The 19,450-nt window shown below is 39.0% G+C and overlaps 1 protein-coding gene across 1 annotated transcript in view; it reads right to left on the reverse strand.

Annotated features, from left to right (window-relative positions):
* The window catches only part of MSANTD5 (Myb/SANT DNA binding domain containing 5), a 31,327-nt gene extending 14,428 nt beyond the window's left edge, over positions 1-16,899 (reverse strand). Inside the window, exons 1-4 of the mRNA XM_059888914.1 lie at positions 16,894-16,899; positions 14,934-15,018; positions 14,226-14,531; positions 13,763-13,881 (exon numbers count right to left, since the gene is read on the reverse strand). Of these exons, the coding sequence (XP_059744897.1) occupies positions 13,763-13,881; positions 14,226-14,531; positions 14,934-15,018; positions 16,894-16,899 (516 nt within the window). The remainder of the gene's footprint in view (positions 1-13,762; positions 13,882-14,225; positions 14,532-14,933; positions 15,019-16,893) is intronic.
* Positions 16,900-19,450: the final 2,551 nt, after the last annotated feature.

The following is a 19,450-nucleotide window of genomic DNA, read 5'->3' on the forward strand; positions in this document are numbered from 1 at the left end:
GCTCTAGGTGAGCGATCACACCATCGTGATTATCTGGGTTGTAAAGATCTTTTTTGTATAGTTCTTCTGTATATTCTTTCTACCTCTTCTTAATATCTTTTACTTCTATTCGGTCCATACAATTTTTGTTCTTGATTGAGCCCATCTTTACATGAAATGTTGCCTTGGTATCATGAATTTTCTTGAAGAGATCGCTAGTCACCCTATTCTATTAGTTTCCTCTATTTCTTTGCTTTTATCACTGAGTAAGGCTTTCTTATGTCTCCTTTCTATTCTTTAGAACTCTGCATTCAAATGGGTATATCTTTCCTTTTCTCCTTTGCCTTTTGGTTCTCTTCTATTCACAGCAATTTGTAAGGCCTCCTCAGACAACCATTTTGCCTTTTTGCATTTATTTTCATTGGGGATGGTCTTGATCCCTGCCTTCTGTACAATGTCACGAACCTCTGTCCATAGTTCTTCAGGCACTCTGTCTATCAGATCTAATCCCTTGAATCTATTTGTCACTTCCACTGTATAATTTGAAGGGATTTGACTTAGGTCATCATCTATTTCTGCTTTATTGACTTTGCCAAAGCCTTTTACTGTGCGGATCACAATAAACTGTGGAAAATTCTGAAAGAGATGGGAATACCAGACCACCTGATCTGCCTCTTGAGAAATCTGTATGCAGGTCAGGAAGCAACAGTTAGAATTAGACATGGAACAACAGACTGGTTCCAAATAGAAAAGGAGTACGTCAAGGCAGTATATTGTCACCCTGCTTATTTAACTTCTATGCAGAGTACATCATTAGAAATGCTGGGCTGCAAGAAACACGAGCTGGAATCAAGATTGCTGGGAGAAATATCAATAACCTCAGATATGCAGATGACACCACCCTTATGGCAGAAAGTGAAGAGAAACTAAAAAGCTTCTTGATGAAAGTGAGAGTGGAGAGTGAAAAAGTTGGCTTAAAGCTCAACATTCAGAAAACGAAGATCATGGCATCTGGTCCCATCACTTCATGGGAAATAGATGGGGAAACAGTGGAAACAGTGTCAGACTTTATTTTGGGGGGCTCCAATATCACTGCAGATGGTGACTGCAACCATGAAATTAAAAGATGCTTACTCCTTGGAAGGAAAATTATGACCAAACTAGGCAGCATATTAAAAAGCAGAGACATTACTTTGCTAACAAAGGTCCATCTAGTCAAGGCTATGGTTTTTCCAGTGGTCATGTATGGATGTGACAGTTGGATTGTGAAGAAGGCTAACCGCTGAAGAATTGATGCTTTTGAACTGTGGTGTTGGAGAAGACTCTTGAGAGACCCTTGCACTGCAAGGAGATCCAGCCAGTCTATCCTAAAGGAGACCAGTCCTGGGTGTTCATTGGAAGAACTGATGCTGAAGCTGAAACTCCAATACTTTGGCCACCTCATGCGAAGAGTTGACTCATTGGAAAAGACCCTAATGCTGGGAGGGAATAGGGGCAGGAGGAGAAGGGGATGACAGAGGATGAGATGGCTGGATGGTGTATCACCGATTCAATGGACGTGAGTTTTAGTAAACTCCGGGAGTTGGTGACGGACAGGGAGGCCTGGCGTGCTGTGATTCATGGGGTCGCAAAGAGTTGGACATTACTGAGAGACTGAACTGAACTGAGTGATTTATGTATTGCTGGATCTAGAACTCATGTTTTCCATTTCACTATTCAGAGTCCAAGTCAAAACTACCTCAAAATTCTTTTTTTTTTTAATTTTTATTTTGCTTTATTTTTTAACTTTACAATATTGTATTGGTTTTGCCTATATCAAAATGAATCTGCCACAGGTATACATGTCTCCCCATCCTGAACCCTCCTCCCTCCTCCCTCCCCATACCATCCCTCTGGGTCGTCCCAGTGCACCAGCCCCAAGCATCCTGTATCGTGTATCGAACCTGGACTGGCGACTCATTTCATATATGATATTATATGTGTTTCAATGCCATTCTCCAAAACCATCCCACCCTCTCCCTCTCCCACAGAGTCCAAAAGACTGTTCTGTACATCACTGTCTCTTTTGCTGTCTTGTATACAGGGTTATTGTTACCATCTTTCTAAATTCTACTTCCATTTGTTTTTACAGTGACTTTTCAGACCAGCCATGATCCTTACAGAAATCAACCTGTTATTATCAAAGATAAACTTTCTACAGACCATTATGCTTTAAAAAATCCTTTAGGGAAAGTAACTAGGAAAAATTCACATATGAATGTTAAACATCCTACCTCTCTCACAGTGTCAAATTACAAATATATGCATGTAAGCCTGTATCCCTCCTTCTACAAAAACTCCAAGATAGGAGAAGCAAAGGAATCTTAATACTTTAATTAATTTCTTTAGTAGTCTATATTCCTTGAATGATTTAAATATTGAAGTATCATATTTATTATTCAAAAAATTGCATAGTTAGTAATAAAGTACAAAGTGAATATTTATAATTGTGTATATATCTCCATAAGATTCCATGAATTAGAATTGTGCTATGGGCACATATAGAGAGAGAGTGTTTACTAGAATGTTTATTTCCTTTGTATTGTATTTTAGGATGGGGTGACATTTCCCAAGTCAATTGCACAGAATTTGGTGTCAAAAGTTAGATTTATCCCTAGTATGACCACTAATTAGGAACGTTACATTAATTTGATGGATTTAACTATGTAAAATAGTAGCTTGTAAATTAAGCAGGTCTAAAAAGTCATGTATACCTGTGGTGGATTCATGTTGATGTATGGCAAAACCAATACAATATTGTAAAGTAATTAACCTCCAATTAAAATAAATAAATTTATATTTAAAAAAAGAAAAAAAAAGTTTAAACGCTGTGGTGTATGGTGGGTTCTTAGCACATCTGATAGATAAGTTAACCGTTAATGCAAGGGTTCTTCCCTCCATCAGGAAATATTGGGAAATGGAGATGCTTGTTGTTGTTACTGTTTCTTGGCTTATTTTTGTTACTACTTAGGGGAGTGACTGGCATCTGAAAGGTGCTGCTAGGTTTGTATTATGTATAGGATAGACACTCATGGATCAATTAGCTAAATGGCCCAAAACATAAATTTGACTGACACTGAGAAACTCTAAATTAATGGTAAATTTTACCTTCTTTATTTTGATCTTTATCTTCCTAATTTGCATACTTTTCACTATTAAGATTATGCAGTGACAAAGGTTTTCCAGTTGTTTATTTTTTTCTTTGTATTCTTCCATTTGAATATCACAGGAGCAATGCCTTGTAATATGGTATTATATTATGGTATTATAATCATGCTAGATTCACTAAAGTTTAGTGAGTGCACAAGGCAAAATAACATGTCATCATGGAACCACTTCACCCTCATTGGTAATCTACACATAGGAGCAAAAAAACACACACCAGGATTTTTATTCAACACTTGACTCCATGTGTTATCTTGATTCCCTGCATCAAGTCTAAGACTACCTCCCTTATGTAGGGACTAATTAAACCATACTAAGAATAATCAGCTTAATAAACTGGAAATTGGGCTGAGTGTCTTATGAACAATGCCTATACATCACTTTCTTTAAAGATAAGAATTGGTATGGAATAGACTAAGTCAGATAATCTTGGAATACACTGGACCATGCCTAATGGAAGTTCTTGCCTTAAATTCTTACTTATGTCCTCTAAATGTTACCAGTTATATTGCTCGTATTTTACCTACTTTATAAGATTGTTGTTTCTTGCATTAACAATGTTTTGCCAAAAGTTTTAATTTTCATCTCATGTTTTAAGGATTTGTTAACAGAAGAAACCATTCATTACATACAAATAAACAATTTTGATATTTAATAGAGAATTATCTAACTTATTTTCAATATAAAATCATGAAGAGAAATAGAAGGAGTACAGAAGAGTAATAGCATATACATCACCACACTGGGCTAACATCCAGATTCAAACTGTGCTGGGAAGTCCCTTGTAACAGCAATCTGGAGTCTCACTTGGGAAAAGTTTTCAGGAAGTATATAACCACAAGGGCAAGACTTCAAATTGCAGTTTGTGGAGCTCCAATTTATAATCCCAGGCTGAAAACTGATATCATCATCAGTTCGGTTCAGCCATTCTATCGTGTCTGACTCTTAGCAACCCCATGCAGTACTCCAGGCCTCCTTGTCCATCAACAACTCCTGGAGCTTACTCAAACTCATGGCCATTGAGTCTGTTGAGCCCATTCAACCATCTCATCCTCTGTCGCCCTCTTCTCCTCTTGCCTTCAATCTTTCCCAACATCAGGGTCTTTTCCAATGAGTCAGTTCTTCACATCAGGTGGCCAAAGTATTGAAGTTCAGCTTCAGAATCAGACCTTCCAATGAATATTCAGGACTGATTTCCTTTGGGATGGACTGGTTGGATCACCTTGCAGTCCAAGGGACTCTCAAGAGTCTTCTCCAACACCACAATTCAAAAGCATCAATTCTTCAGCACTTAGCTTTCTTTATAGTCCAACTCTCACATCCATACAGGACTACAGGAAAAACCAGATTTGACTAGACAGACTTCTGTTGGCAAAGTAATGTCTCTGTCTTTCAATACGTTGTCTAGGTTTTAGACAAGAAAAGTCATAACTTTTCTTCCAAGAAGCAAGCGTCTTTTAATTTCATGGCTTCAGTCAACATCTGCAGTGATTTTGGAGCCCCCCAAAATAAAAGCCTATCACTGTTTCCATTAGTTCCCCATCTATTTGCCATTAAGTGATGGGGCCAGGTGCCATGATCTTAGTTTTGTGAATGTTGAGCTTTAAGCCAACTTTTTCACTCTCCACTTTCACTTTCATCAAGAGGCTCTTTAGCTCCTCTTCACTTTCTGCCATAAGTGTGGTATCATCTGCATATCTGAGGTTATTGATATTTCTCCCAGCAATCTTGATTCCAGCTTGTGCTTCTTCCAGTCCAGCTTTTCTCATGATGTACTCTGCATAGAAATTAAATAAGCAGGGTGACAATACTCATTTTCCTGTTTGGAACCAGTCTGTTGTTCCATGTCCAGTTCTAACTGTTGCTTCCTGATCTGCATATAGGTTTCTCAAGAGGCAGGTCAGGTGGTCTGGTATTCCCATATCTTGAAGAATTTTCCACAGTTTATTGTGATCCGCACAGTCAAAGGCTTTGGCATAGTCAATAAAGCAGATATAGATGTTTTTCTGGAACTCTCTTGTTTTTTTCCATGATCCAGTGGATGTTGGCAATTTGATCTCTGGTTCCTCTGCCTTTTCTAAAACCAGCTTGAATGTCTGGAAGTTCATGGCTCATATTGCTGAAGCCTGGCTTGGAGAATTTTGAGCATTACTTTACTAGTGTGTGAGATGAGTGCAGTTATGCGGTAGTTTGAGCATTCTTTGGCATTGCTTTTCTTTGCGATTGGAATGAAAACACCTTTTCCAGTCTTGTGGCCACTGCTGAGTTTTCCATATGTGCTTGCATATTGAGTACAGCACTTTCACAACGTCATCTTTCAGGATTTGAAATAGCTCAACTGGAATTCCATCACCTCCACTATCTTTGTTCCTAGTAATGCTTTCTAAGGCCCACTTGACTTCACATTCCAGGATATCTGGCTCTAGGTGAGTGATCACACCATCGTGATTATCTGGGTCATGAAGATCTTTTCTGTACAGTTCTTCTGTGTATTCTTGCCACTTCTTAATATCTTCTGTTTCTGTTAGGTCCCTACCATTTCTGTCCTTTATAGAGCCCATCTTTGCATGAAATGTTCCTTTGGTATCTCTAATTTTCTTGAAGAGATCTCTAGGCTTTCCCATTCTATGGTTTTCCTCTATTTCTTTGCATGAATTGCTGAGGAAGGCTTTATCTCTCCTTGCCATTCTTTGGAACTCTGCTTTAAAATGAGTATATCTTTCCTTTTCTCCTTTACTTTTCACTTCCCTTCTTTTCACAGCTATTTTTAAGGCCTCCCCAGACATCCATTTTGTTTTTTTGCATTTCTTTTTCTTGGGGATGGTCTTAATTCCTGTCTCCTGTACAATGTCACAAACCTCCATCGATAGTTCATCAGGCACTCTGTCTATCAGATCTAATCCCTTAAATCTATTTCTCACTTCCACTGTATAGTCATAAGGGACTTGATTTAGGTCATACCTGAATGTTCTAGTGGTTTTCTCCACTTTCTTCAATTTAAGTCTGAATTTGCCAATAAGGAGTTCATGATCCGAGCCACAGTCAGCTCTTGGTCTTGTTTTGCTGACTGTATAGAGCTTCTCCATCTTTGACTGCAGATAATATAATCAATCTCATTTCAGTGTTGACCATCTGGTGATGTCCATGTGTAGAGTCTTCTCTTGTGTTGTTGGAAGAGGGTGTTTGTTATGACCAGTGTGGTCTCTTGGTAGAACTCTATTAGCCTTTGCCCTTAGACCTTCTAGAACTAACACCCCCAAAATTTGTCTTTTTCATTATAGGGAACTGGAATGCAAAAGTAGGAAGTCAAGAAACCCCTGGAGTAACAGGAAAATTTGGCCTTGAAGTACAGAATAAAGCAGGGCAAAGACATGGGTAGTTTTTTCCAAAAGTAATTATTGAATAGAACGTACGGTAGTATGCAGGCCAACTGAACAGACCACTAATTTTTCTCAGGTCAAATGACTACTTTATTAGAATTTAAGCTAAATTTTCTCATTTCTAAAGAACTTGAAATGTGTACCTCAAGAAAAACTGAAGAATGATCTAAAATGACAGATGGTCCAGTGATACATGGACATTCAGGTTTAAAATGTTTACTTTTAAACATTTAATCTGGTCTTATAATGTTTAATTCTTCAGATGTTGTGGAACATTTCTATATTTAATGTCATCTATCACACTGTATAACATCTTAGTAGGAATCAAGGCTTAGATGTCTTTGTTCTCTCATCCTTCTGGGTTCTGTCCTCATATATACTTAACATTTGGCATATCTAAGTTGGTTGATGGCCTCTGTAACAACTGAAAATATTAAGGGATAGGTCAACTACAACATATCAACATGTTTGGATTCTGGTTAACCCAAGCAAGATACAAAAACAGAATGAAACTTGTTTATGAGACAGTAGAAAATTTGATCATTGACTTGATTATTGAACAAAAGAAAGACTTACTATGAATTTCTGTTAGGTGTGACAAGTATTGTGGTTTTGCATTTTTTCAAAGAACCATTACTGTTTAAAACAAATAGTGAAATATTAAAAGCAAATGGAAACACTGATAAACTGCATAAAATTAATTTAAAAATAGCAAAAAAACTAGCCATAAATAATGTCAAAAGTCAAAAGCAGAAAAATATCCTCAATTTATTTTTCAAAAATGGATGATCTTCTGAATATTGGAATATTTTTTTCAAAATTTATTGACATATAACTGACTTACAATGTTGTGTTGATTTCTTCTGAACAGCAAAATGACTCAGTTACATAATTTTTAATTTAAAAAAGCACACCAGTACCTAATAGAAAAGTGGGTAAAAATTTGATCAGAAAAATGACAAGGAAAAATGGCCTTCCAACATACAAATAAAAGTTGATGATAATAATGTAAATAAACACTACATAGAGGAGGATGCAGAAAAGATGACAGCAGGGTCACAGCTTTTTCCCACATAAAAAGAGCCAGAACAGAAAGTAAAACCTAACAAGTATGGCCACCATTTACAATAAAACTAGATGACAAGGCAACACACAAGCCTCAGATGACAAGTAGGTAAGGACAAAACACTAACAGTCATGATACCTATGTAATATTATGGTGTATGCAGGAGAAACTAGAAGGAAAGAATTGATTGTTTAGGGGAAGCTTAGAACAAGGGAAGAGACGATACCCAAACAGATAAAATGTGGTCAATAGGAAGTCATAGAACAATTTGGGAAGAGGTGAAACTGAGAAGAACTTTGCTGACTCCAGTGGTAACTGAAGTCAGGGAACACAGAAGGGATTGAAGGCATTAAAGCATTCTGGGACCTATGAATTTTAGAAAGTGAGCCTTTGGTGGGGCAGAGGGAGGGGGGAAGAGACGCAGGTATGATGCAGGTATGTAGTAGTTCTGGTGCATTAGGACTTCCCTGGTGGCTCAGATGGTAAAGTGTCTGCCTACAATGTGGGCAACCCGGGTTTGATCCCTGGGTTGTGAAGATCCCTTGGAGAAGGAAATGGCAATCCCCTCCAGTACTCTTGCCTGGAAAATCCCATGGACAGAGGAGCCTGGTAGGCTACAGTCCACGGGGTCCCAAAGAGTTGGACATGACTGAGTCACTTCACTTTCACTTTCACGCAGGTAGTTCTAAATTTGGATTAGAAATAGTAAGGTGGATCTATGTATCATATATGCAAACATATGTGAGTTTATGAGTGTCTCATTGCATATAGAAACACGCACAACATTCAGAAACAATCAACTGAATAGGACAAATTCTTCTAGTGCTCTTTCTCTACCTGTACTGCTACAATGCTCTTCAGTTCAGTCACTCAGTCGTGTCCGACTCTTTGTGACCCCATGAATTGCAGCACGCCAGGCCTCCCTGTCCATCACCAGCTCCTAGAGTTCACTCAGACTCCTGTCCATCGAGTCAGTGATGCCATCCAGCCATCTCATCCTCTGTCGTCCCCTTCTCCTCCTGCCCCCAATCCCTCCCAGCATCAGAGTCTCTTCCAGTGAGTCAACTCTTCACATGGCCAAAGTACTGGAGTTTCAGCTTCAGCATCATTCCCTCCAAAGAAATCCCAGGGCTGATCTCCTTCAGAATGGACTGGTTGGATCTCCTTGCAGTCCAAGGGACTCTCAAGAGTCTTCTCCAACACCACAGTTCAAAAGCGTCAATTCTTCGGTGCTCAGCCTTCTTCACAGTCCAACTCTCACATCCATACATGACCACTGGAAAACCCATAGCCTTGACTAGATGGAACTTTGTTGCCAAAGTAATGTCTCTGCTTTTGAATATGCTATCTAGGTTGGTCATAACTTTTCTTCCAAGGAGTAAGTGTCTTTTAATTTCATGGCTGCAGTCACCATCTGCAGTGATTTGGGAGCCCCAAAAAATAAAGTCTGACACTGTTTCCACTGTTGCCCCATCTATTTCCCATTAAGTGATGGGACCGGATGCCATGATCTTTGTTTTCTGAATGTTGAATTTTAAGCCAACTTTTTCACTCTCCTCTTTCACCTTCATCAAGAGGCTTTTTAGTTCCTGTTCACTTTCTGCCATAAGGGTGGTATCATCTGCATATCTGAGGTTGATATTTCTCCCGGCAATCTGGATTCCAGCTTGTGCTTCTTCTAGCCCAGCATTTCTCGTGATGTACTCTGCATAGAAGTTAAATAAGCAGGGTGACAATATACAGCCTTGACGTACTCCTTTTCCTATTTGGAACTAGTCTATTGTTCCATGTCCATTCTAACTGTTGCTTCCTGACCTGCACATAGGTTTCTCAAGAGGCAGGTCAGGTGGTCTGGTATTCCCGTCTCTCAGAATTTTCCACAGTTTATTGTGATCCACATAGTCAAAAGCTTTGACATAGTCAGTAAAGCAGAAATAGATTTTTAATGGAACTCTTGCTTTTTCCATGATCCATGCTCTTATAAGCCTTGTTTTCAATGACACCAGCCTCTCCTAAGATTTCTCCTACCATACATCTGTCTTCCCTATGGGTTCATTTTCTCCATCAGGGTTTTCTTTTTGCCTATAGAATATATAGAAATATATTCTCTATTTCTTAGAACATACACAAATATTCTAAGGTTGGAACTAAAGAAGTTGGCAATGCAGAAGTGCTAATGGATAAACACCATAGAAAATCCCTAACACCATCTTTTCATATTAGAAGACTAAGAAAGTAGGTTTTTCAGATAGAAAAACTTTTATACAATGACTGTTCCAGTCATCAAAATACAGCAAAAGCAAAACATGTCTGTATCCCCACTTATGCCAAAAAGATAGAATGAAAACCTATATCTTTACTTTCACCAGAATGTTATGAGGATAGATACAACAGGCTCTCTTCTGGTTCAAGTTTTCTAAAATTATGACGGATGATTGAAGTGACTATCATAAAACTGTCTGACATGGTCCCAGTGTATGCAAAGGAAACATTTTAAGATAATTATATTATAACTGGGAGAGGGTAAATGGTCACAAAATGAGAAGTTTTAAACTTCACTCAAACTAGCAGAAGGACACCAGTGGACTAAGAAAATTTGTGTATATAATGTAATACTAGTACCACTAAAAAAGATAAAGAAATACACTCAAAACCTATAAATAAATGAAAATGGCATTCTAAAAAATATGTTCAAGTAGCCCAGAGGAAGGCAGTAAAAAGAAAATAGAGACAAAAAATAGAACAAGTGAAAAATAAAATGTGAGGCATTAGTTCTAAAAATAATTACATTAAATGTAAATGGTTTAAGCAAATCACTTAAAGAGAGTTTGATATAATGAACTTAAAATTGTGATCCTATATATGCTACCTACCAGAAACTAACTTCAAATGTAATAAGTAGATTGATAGTATAAGCATGGGAAAAGATGCAAAACATTAATTCAAGAATGCAAGAGTGGACAAACTAATATCAGATAAGGTAGACTTAAAAACAAGTAAATATTTGGATATACAGGAAAATTACATAATTAAAATAAGTTAATCCAATAAGAAGGAATAGCAATCCTAAAAGTGTATGTACCAAGGAACAGAGCTGTAAAATATGTGAAGCCAAACACTTGTAGAAATACAAAGTAGAAGCAGACAAAAAATTGTAGATGAACACTTCAAATCCCTCTCAATAATACAAAACAGAATAATTAAACAGAAAATCTGCAAGTAAATAGTAAATAAATAAACAAGTAAATAAACTCCACAAACTTTTCAAACAAAAAGAATCTTTATCAACAGTAATGAGATACTTCATTTGACATTAGGATATGCTTTTCAGGTGCCACCAGACAGACCATCTTTTGGGCCATAAAACAAGCATCAACAAATTTTAAAACCTGAATCATATGTAGTGTGTTTTCTGGTCTTAGTGGAATCAAACTAGAAAACCAATGAAACAATGGCAACACAAATATCTCCAAATCTTAGAAAATTTTATATATATATATATATATATATATATATACACACACACACACACATAATCCATGGGTCAAAGAACAGTCTAAAGAGAAAAACAATATATTGAAATAAAATAAAATAAAATGTAACATTAAAATCCATGGGACACTGCAAAAGCAGTGGCTGAAATAAAATTTCTGGCACTAATTTTATTCATAAAATAAGAAAAAGTCTTTGAAAAATAATCTAATCCAGCACTTGAAGAACCTAGAATAAAAATAGCAAACTAAACCCAAAAGATCCAGAAGGAAGGAAATAATGATAGGATCAGTAATAAACTTGCAAACGGAATGAAGAAAAGTCAATGAAACTAATAAATGATTCTTTGAAATTATTAAATAGACAAACCTTGAGCAAGACTAAGAAAAAAGGGACACTGCAAATTATCAATAGCAGAAATGAAACAAAGGACATCACTAGAGGTCCTCAGATCAGATCAGATCAGTCGCTCAGTCGTGTCCAACTCTTTGTGACCCCATGAATTGCAGCATGCCAGGCCTCCCTGTCCATCACCAACTCCTGGAGTTCACTGAGACTCAGGTCCATCGAGTCAGGGATGCCATCCAGCCATCTCATCCTCTGTCATTCCCTTCTCCTCCTGCCCCCAATCCCTCCCAGCATCAGAGTCTTTTCCAGTGAGTCAACTCTTAGCATGAGGTGGCCAAGGTACTGGAGTTTCAGCTTTAGCATCATTCCTTCCAAAGAAATCCCAGGGCTGATCTCCTTCAGAATGGACTGGTTGGATCTCCTTGCAATCCAAGGGACTCTCAAGAGTCTTCTCCAACACCACAGTTCAAAAGCATCAATTCTTTGGCGCTCAGCCTTCTTCACAGTCCAACTCTCACATCCATACATGACCACAGGAAAAACCATAGCCTTGACTAGACGAACATTTGTTGGCAAAGTAATGTCTCTGCTTTTGAATATACTATCTAGGTTGGTCACAACTTTCCTTCCAAGGAGTAAGCGTGTTTTAATTTCATGGCTGCAGTCACCATCTGCAGTGATTTTGGAGCCCCCCAAAATTAAGTCTGACAGTTTCCACTGTTTCCCCATCTATTTCCCGTGAAGTGGTGGGACCGGATGCCATGATCTTCATTTTCTGAATGTTGAGCTTTAAGCCAACTTTTTCACTCTCCACTTTCACTTTCATCAAGAGGCTTTTGAGTTCCTCTTCACTTTCTGCCATAAGGGTGGTGTCATCTGCATATCTGAGGTTATTGATATTTCTCCCAGCAATCTTGATTCCAGCTTGTGTTTCTTCCAGTCCAACGTTTCTCATGATGTACTCTGCATACAAGTTAAATAAACAGGGTGACAATATATAGCCTTGACAAACTCCTAGGTAATTCAAAAGAAAACAAGGACATACTGTGAATGACTGTATACACTTAAAATTTGACAACTTAGAAGAAATGGACTAATTCTTAAAACACACAGACTACTGAAAGTTACCTAATATGGAGGAGATAATTTGAATACTCCTATCAAAGAAACTGAAAGTACTATTTAAAATTTACCTAATCAAAATTTAACTTTTATCCTGTCCATATGAGGTTTTGTAGAAAAAAAAAAAAGCACAAAGAGAAATCATTTACACATGACACATCTCACAGAAGGTTACAATAAATACCTCTCAATTCATAAGAGAAAAAACAATTCAATTAGAAAATGGACCAAAAACTTGAAGAGACTAATCACTGAAGATGATATACAGATGGCATATAGACACACGAAATGATGTTCAGTCATTAGTCAAGAAGGATTGCAAATTGAGACCACAATGAGATATCACCACTTTGGCGTGATAAACAGAGAAGCCTATGGGAAGAGGCTGGACCATCACTCTAAGCTCTGCTCAGAGCATGCTAAAATGGGCCGAGTCTGCTGATGCCACTTACTGAAGAACTGTCAGAACTGCAAAAATTTAAATTGTGACAACACAAAATAATAATGAGGAAACAAACTGAATGATTCAGACCTTCCCGGTGGTAACATACAATGATACAGCTATCTGAAAACTGAATGGGCAATTTCTTTTAAAAAATAAGCATATAATTATCAGAAACATTAAACAATTTCCACAGTCACACTCAGGAAATGAAGAAGGTGTGACTGAGCACAGTTATCTCTGAATGTCTAAGTTGTCCCCGATGTTAATGATCCTCCATGCAAGTAGCAAGATGGAGAGAGTAAAGAGAAAGGGTAACAAGTCTCAAGTTACCTGTAAAGTGAAGCCCAACCCCTCCAGCCCCTAGGACATTTTACAATCCTAGGTCCCATCCAAAATCCAGCACAAGTCAGAAAGGGGTGAGAGTAACAGCCATATATTTTTATAGTTTTTTTTTTTTTTTCCCTCATTACTTTGGGCTAGGAAGAAAGAAGTCATGAGGTTAGAGAATTGTGCTACTCTATTGTCTATACTTTGAATCAAACTGTGAACTTCTAATTTTAAGTCCTCCATCTGATTCTGTCAGAAAAAGTTGACCCCTGTTGCTGAAGACCAGGGTGTGGTAGGACACCATGGTGACTGAGGGGCAGGGTATGGTAGGAGAAATGCAGGAAACAGGCATGGACTTGACTGTGGAAGGTTCATGTTCCAGGGCTCCCAACTGGGTACATGGGGATCTTCTATGTAGATCATTTGTGGGGGAGTCCACGACAGCTCCTCAAAGTGATCAGGGATGGCACAGGCAGGATGCTGGTACACAGGTGGTGGGAGGGCAACCACTTCTGCACCTGGAGGATATGAGAGAGAGAAAAAAAGATGCTCAAGGGAAACACAAAGACACCACACACCCTCCCCCTGAGTCTTTGCATGTCACTTAGTCTGGCCCAGGGGGCCATGTATATTCTAAACCAAGCTATGAGAAAAGTCCCTCATTGCTTTGGGGATAAAGAGGAGAAATAGGAGAGAGGGATAGGTAGATGCTCAGACCTTGAAGTCTTCTGTACATTGTGCAGGAGGAGCCTGTGGTCAGAGACCAGTCATTTAATGCTGTCCTGTTATGGAGACAGTGCAACATCTGGGCCAGGTGATGCCGCTTACTCAAGAAACATGAAGATGAATACAAGAGACAAACCTGAAAAGTCCTTTATCTCCAACCTATGTCCGAAGATCCTGTGGAGGGTCCCTCCATAAGGACATGGCAAAGGTTCACTTCTTGGTTTCTGGTTGACTTCATGAATGGTCCAATATAAGTCGTGCATGTTTATGAGCATCTGGAGACATTTTCTCTTGCTCTTAATTATGCCCCTTTGCTTGAGATGCTTGGCAATTATTTTTGATGCTACATGAAAATCCTTCTTTAATGCTTCACCTTCAAGGAGTTCCCATTCTTCTAAGAAACTCCTGATTTCATGGTCGCTCCAAGCTTTGACACCCTGGTCTGTAAAGGAGAGAGGGTTATAAAGGCGCTTTGTAATAACTCACAGGCACACTGGAGGGTTTCTTAGTGACCTTGCCTCTGCACTGATAGGTCCAACCAGGACACTGGAACAGTTCAGAAAGTATCTGAGAGCCTGAGGTTATTCCAGTTGCATAATTTCATTTCAGAGAATATTGACAGGGCTATAGTGGGTCATTTACTGTCTGGGAGAAATCTGCTGATCAGGGGTTCACTTCATCCTCTAATGAGGCTTTTCCCTGCCTCCAGTCCTCAGGGCTGGGGGCAGGAGTAGAGAGCTCCCAGGATTCTGGGAAGCCCTGTCATCCCTGGGGCCTGTAATACTGGGAAGATGAAAAAGGAGAGATAGAAAGTTTTCTCTAAATATGACTAAGAGCATCATACCTGAGGGCACTTCTGCTCCCTGAGTTTCTTTTACTGTCTCTACATCCTGGAGGTGGCTAGTAATTTCGGTCTGAATTGTGACTTTCTAATAGAAAATAAAAGATGAACATTGACACAGTAAGTAATCTCATAACCATTTATTTGTGATTGCTTAAGTAATTAGCCAATCACTAAAAATCAAACAATCTTAAATCTTGAGAGCGGATCTAGAAAACATTCTACAATAACAGAAAACATCAGTTGCAAATCGTTAACTGATGAGTTATTTCAAAACCAAGCAGAGTGCTCTCTTTCTTTTACACTTGCTTTGAGCCAGAAAAAAGCCAGAGGAACTACTGAACAAAAGGTTTTGATTCATGAGACAGCAGGAACACAAGACAGTGGTTTGAAAGAAAAAAAAAAAAAAAAGTGAAGGGGACCTGCAAGGGCAACCCAGAATGCCTCAGGGTGTCTAGACCTTAGAGCAAGGAGACAGGTACAAATAGTGCCTCAGTGTCCAAGCTAAGGTCTTGGATTAGTGAATGCTGTTGGATATCATGTATCAGAATATAAAGATATGACAAGCAAAAAGAGCAGGGGAGAGACAGAGAGATGAAGGGAACTCTGAAGATTTACAAGGAGGTTTGCTGTCCAAAAACACATGAACCCTGTGTGGGTAGGAAGTGCCTAGACTAGGTAAGAATCTCTGGAAAGAAGTAGGCTGGGAAATTGCTGGGATCAATCAGGCCAAGCAGAATCTTCATCCCCAGTGACAAGAGTGAAAACAGTAATCCTAATCCAAGGATTTTCATATATAGACTGCTCAAAAATGGTATTGCCTCACTAGTGGTACAAAATTAGCCAGACCAAAATCTGTTCTGGTGTCAGCTAACAAAGATTTGCAATTCTCAAAAGTCTCATACTGTTTTGATGTAGCTTCTCTGCTACCAGAACAGAGCCCAACAACAGCTCAAGGAGCACAGAATATCTAGAACCCTAAATAAGCATACAAATTTCCCAATTAGAATTACCTGGTATGCAACAAGACAAATACAATTCCCCATAAGCAGAAAATTGATCCATAGACTCAGAAATGATACAGAAGGCAGAAATAGTAGTGGAAGATTTATAATAACAACTAGAAATAAACTCCCTGTGATCAAGCATGCAGAGAAGGCAATGGCACCCCACTCCATTACTCTTGCCTGGAAAATCCCATGGACGGAGGAGCTGGTAGGCTGCAGTCCATGGGGTCGTGAAGAGTCAGACATGACTGAGTGACTTCACTTTCACTTTTCCCTTTCATGCTTTGGAGAAGGAAATGGCAACTCACTCCAGTGTTCTTGCCTGGAGAATCCCAGGGATGGGGGAGACTGGTGGGCTGCCGTCTATAGGGTTGCACAGAGTCGGACACGACTGAAGCGACTTAGCAGCAGCAGCAGCAGATCAAGCATGGAGAGGAAACAGTAGCATAAGAGATAATAGGAATATATAAGCAGCCTGTGGAACTTCTACAGATGAGAAATACTCCACCAGGAGGAGAAGGGACAACAGAGGATAAGATGGTTGTATGGCATCACTGACTTGATGGACATGAGTTGGAGCAAGTTCCAGGAGATGGTGATGGACAGGGAAGCCTGGTGAGCTGCAGTCCATGGGGTCGCAAAGAGTCAGACACAACTGAGCGACTGAAACTAACTGAACTGAACACAAAATATCAAAGTAGACACATATTCTCATTAAAACCAGAAATTTGTGAGAAAGATCCATCAAGTTGTTCGGAACATCCCTGAAGGTCATGGACCCAGGGGCCACAGTTCTGGGTTCTTACTCCTAGTTTTGAAGTTACAATGAATATATGTAAAGAAAAGAGAAGGTTGTGGACATATCCCTTCGGACTGAAAGTACATATGAAATAAAAAGACAGATAATCCAGCCAGACACTCACAAATACACAGGAATCAAGTTTCCTTCAACCTACCTCCATTGGTATTCTGAAATTCCTCTGTAGCCACAATTTCTAATCCAGGAACTGAAGAGAGCTGGCACTTACTCTACCTTGCTGGAATTCACAAGATCAGGTGATTTCCTGAAATATGTCTGGTTCTAGCAGTCTCTGAAGCCCTTGAAAGATACATCAGCTGTTATATACCTTGGAAGTGATTGAGTCAGACCCACCCAATATACTCCCTTTGGATTAACTGAAGATAATTTAATTTAGATTTTTTTTATTCCAACTTCAAAAACCCCATTAATGCAGCACATAGAATGCAGTTTGATTGGATAACTAGGATAGGATTAACTTGAGATTAATGATTAACTCTAGTACTGATTCCAAGGATCCCTAGCCCCATCAAAGGCAAAGTGAGAAGTTGTGACATTCCCATAAATGAAGAACCCTACCCTTCATGAGTTACAGTTAAGAGGCCAGGGAACTGGGCTTGGCATGAGGACTATGAAGGTCAAATAGAGGGTGGTTTCAAGTGAGGTTTAGGGGAAGGGCCCAGGTTTCAGATGGTGGGAGTGGTCACAGATTGTACAGATGCATTTGGGGTAATTCATAAAGCACTTAGTTTGAAAGAAAGGTTTAGGGAGAGGAAGAGATGGGGAGAACAGAGATTTTCTCTTTATAAGAGGTCATTTTTCAAAGAAATTTGTGTATGGTGAAGGAAGAACACAGGAGGGGAGTATGTAGTTTTCAGTGGTGTCTGATTCTTTTGCGACCCCATGAACTTTAGCCTGCTAGGCTCTTCTATCCATGGAATTTTACAGGTAAGAATGCTGAGTAGGTTGTCATTTCCTTCTCCAGGGGATCTTCCTGACCCAACATTCAAACCTGCATCTCTTGAATTGGAAAGCAGATTCTTTACCACTGAGCCACCTGGAAAGCCCCAAGACTATGTTATGCATGTTAGGTCATTTCAGTCGTGCCCACCTTTTGGGGGAACTTATGGACTGTAAACTGCCAGGCTCCTCGGTTCACGGGATTCTCCAGGTAAGAATACTGGAGTGGGTTTCCATGCCCTCCTCCAGGGGATCTTCCCAATGCAGGGATTGAACCCACACCTCTTGTGTCTCTTGCATTGGCAGAAGGTATAATTTACCTCTATTAAACATTTAGCATTTGAGGTTCCTTTTGGGTTTCTGTTTTGCTATTACAGAGTTGCCTGAAGTCTTGTAGATATCTGGATGGGTGTTTATAAGTCAAACAACTGGGAATGGGAGAGAAGAAAAAGGACTTACAGTGTCACCAAGATTGTGGGAGATAGAAGTTTTTTTTTTTTTTTTCCTTCTCTCTCAGGGTCTCAGAAGGAATCTAGGCTACTATAGACCTTGTTGTTGTTATTCAGTCACTAAGTCATGTCCAGCTGTCTGTGACACCATGCAGTGAAATATGCCAGGCTCTTCTGTCCTCAATTATCTTCCAGAATTTACTCAAATTCATGTCCTTTGAGTCAGTAATGGTATCTATCCATCTTATCCTCTGCCATTCTCTTCTCTTTTTGCCTTCAGTCTTTTCCAGCATTAGGGTTTTGTTTTTTTTTTCCCAATGAGTTGTCTCTTCACATTCAGGAGGTTGAATTATTGGAGCGTTAATCCTTCTAATGGATAGTCAGGGTTGATTTCCTTTAGGATTGATGGGACCTTGCCTGCATGCATGCTAAGTCACTTCAATCGTGCCTGATTCTTTGCAACCCAATGAACTGTAGCCTGCCATGCTCCTCTGTCCATGGGATTCTCCAGCAAGAATACTGGAGTAGGTTTCCTTGCCCTCCCCCAGGGGATCTTCCCAACTCAGGGATGGAACCCACATCTCTTATGTCTCCTGCTATTGCAGACAGGTTCTTTACCACCAACGCCACATGGAAAGCCCTGACTCTACCTTACGCAGAATTTATTTTGAATCTTAAAAACTAACTAAGAATCATCCACAAGTCTACCTCTTGATTCAGATTTAAGGTATTTGTATCAAGACTAGGGAGTGGCATATACAGTGAGTGGTACATCTTAAATCAGTTCAAGCTCAGTGTGTATTGGCTCCACAGTTATTTTTGTTTCTGTTGTCACCTAAAAATATGACTCTATGTATCATACTCTTCATTTCCAGAGACAGATGCTTTGAATCATTTCTAGATATTTTATGATTAAGGAAACCCTTAATTGGGCACTGTGCTTTTCACTTCAGGCCTCTCTAACTCACTTTTATCCTAATTTCTCATGGCAAGAGTTCCCAACTTCTGGGATCTAATTCCCAATTATCTGAGTTGGAACATGCATGTACAGTAAATTAAGTGTCAATAAAAACTGAGGCAATGTTTTCAATTCTTACATCTAAAATAGTTGTGATCTTACTACTTATATATTTATGAAGCATACTTATTGCTATTTTTCCTTTAGTATTCACAGTTATGAACACATTTCTATGTCAGAGTTATATAGGCATCATAAACTGGAGAAAATCTATAGCAAATTTTATGAGTAAACTTGAAAGGGAAAAATCAAATAAAACAGTTACTTGGTAGTGAAACTCTCAATAA

The sequence above is a fragment of the Bos taurus genome, chromosome 7 (genome assembly GCF_002263795.3).
Source record: "Bos taurus isolate L1 Dominette 01449 registration number 42190680 breed Hereford chromosome 7, ARS-UCD2.0, whole genome shotgun sequence".
NCBI classification, from domain to species: domain Eukaryota; kingdom Metazoa; phylum Chordata; class Mammalia; order Artiodactyla; family Bovidae; genus Bos; species Bos taurus.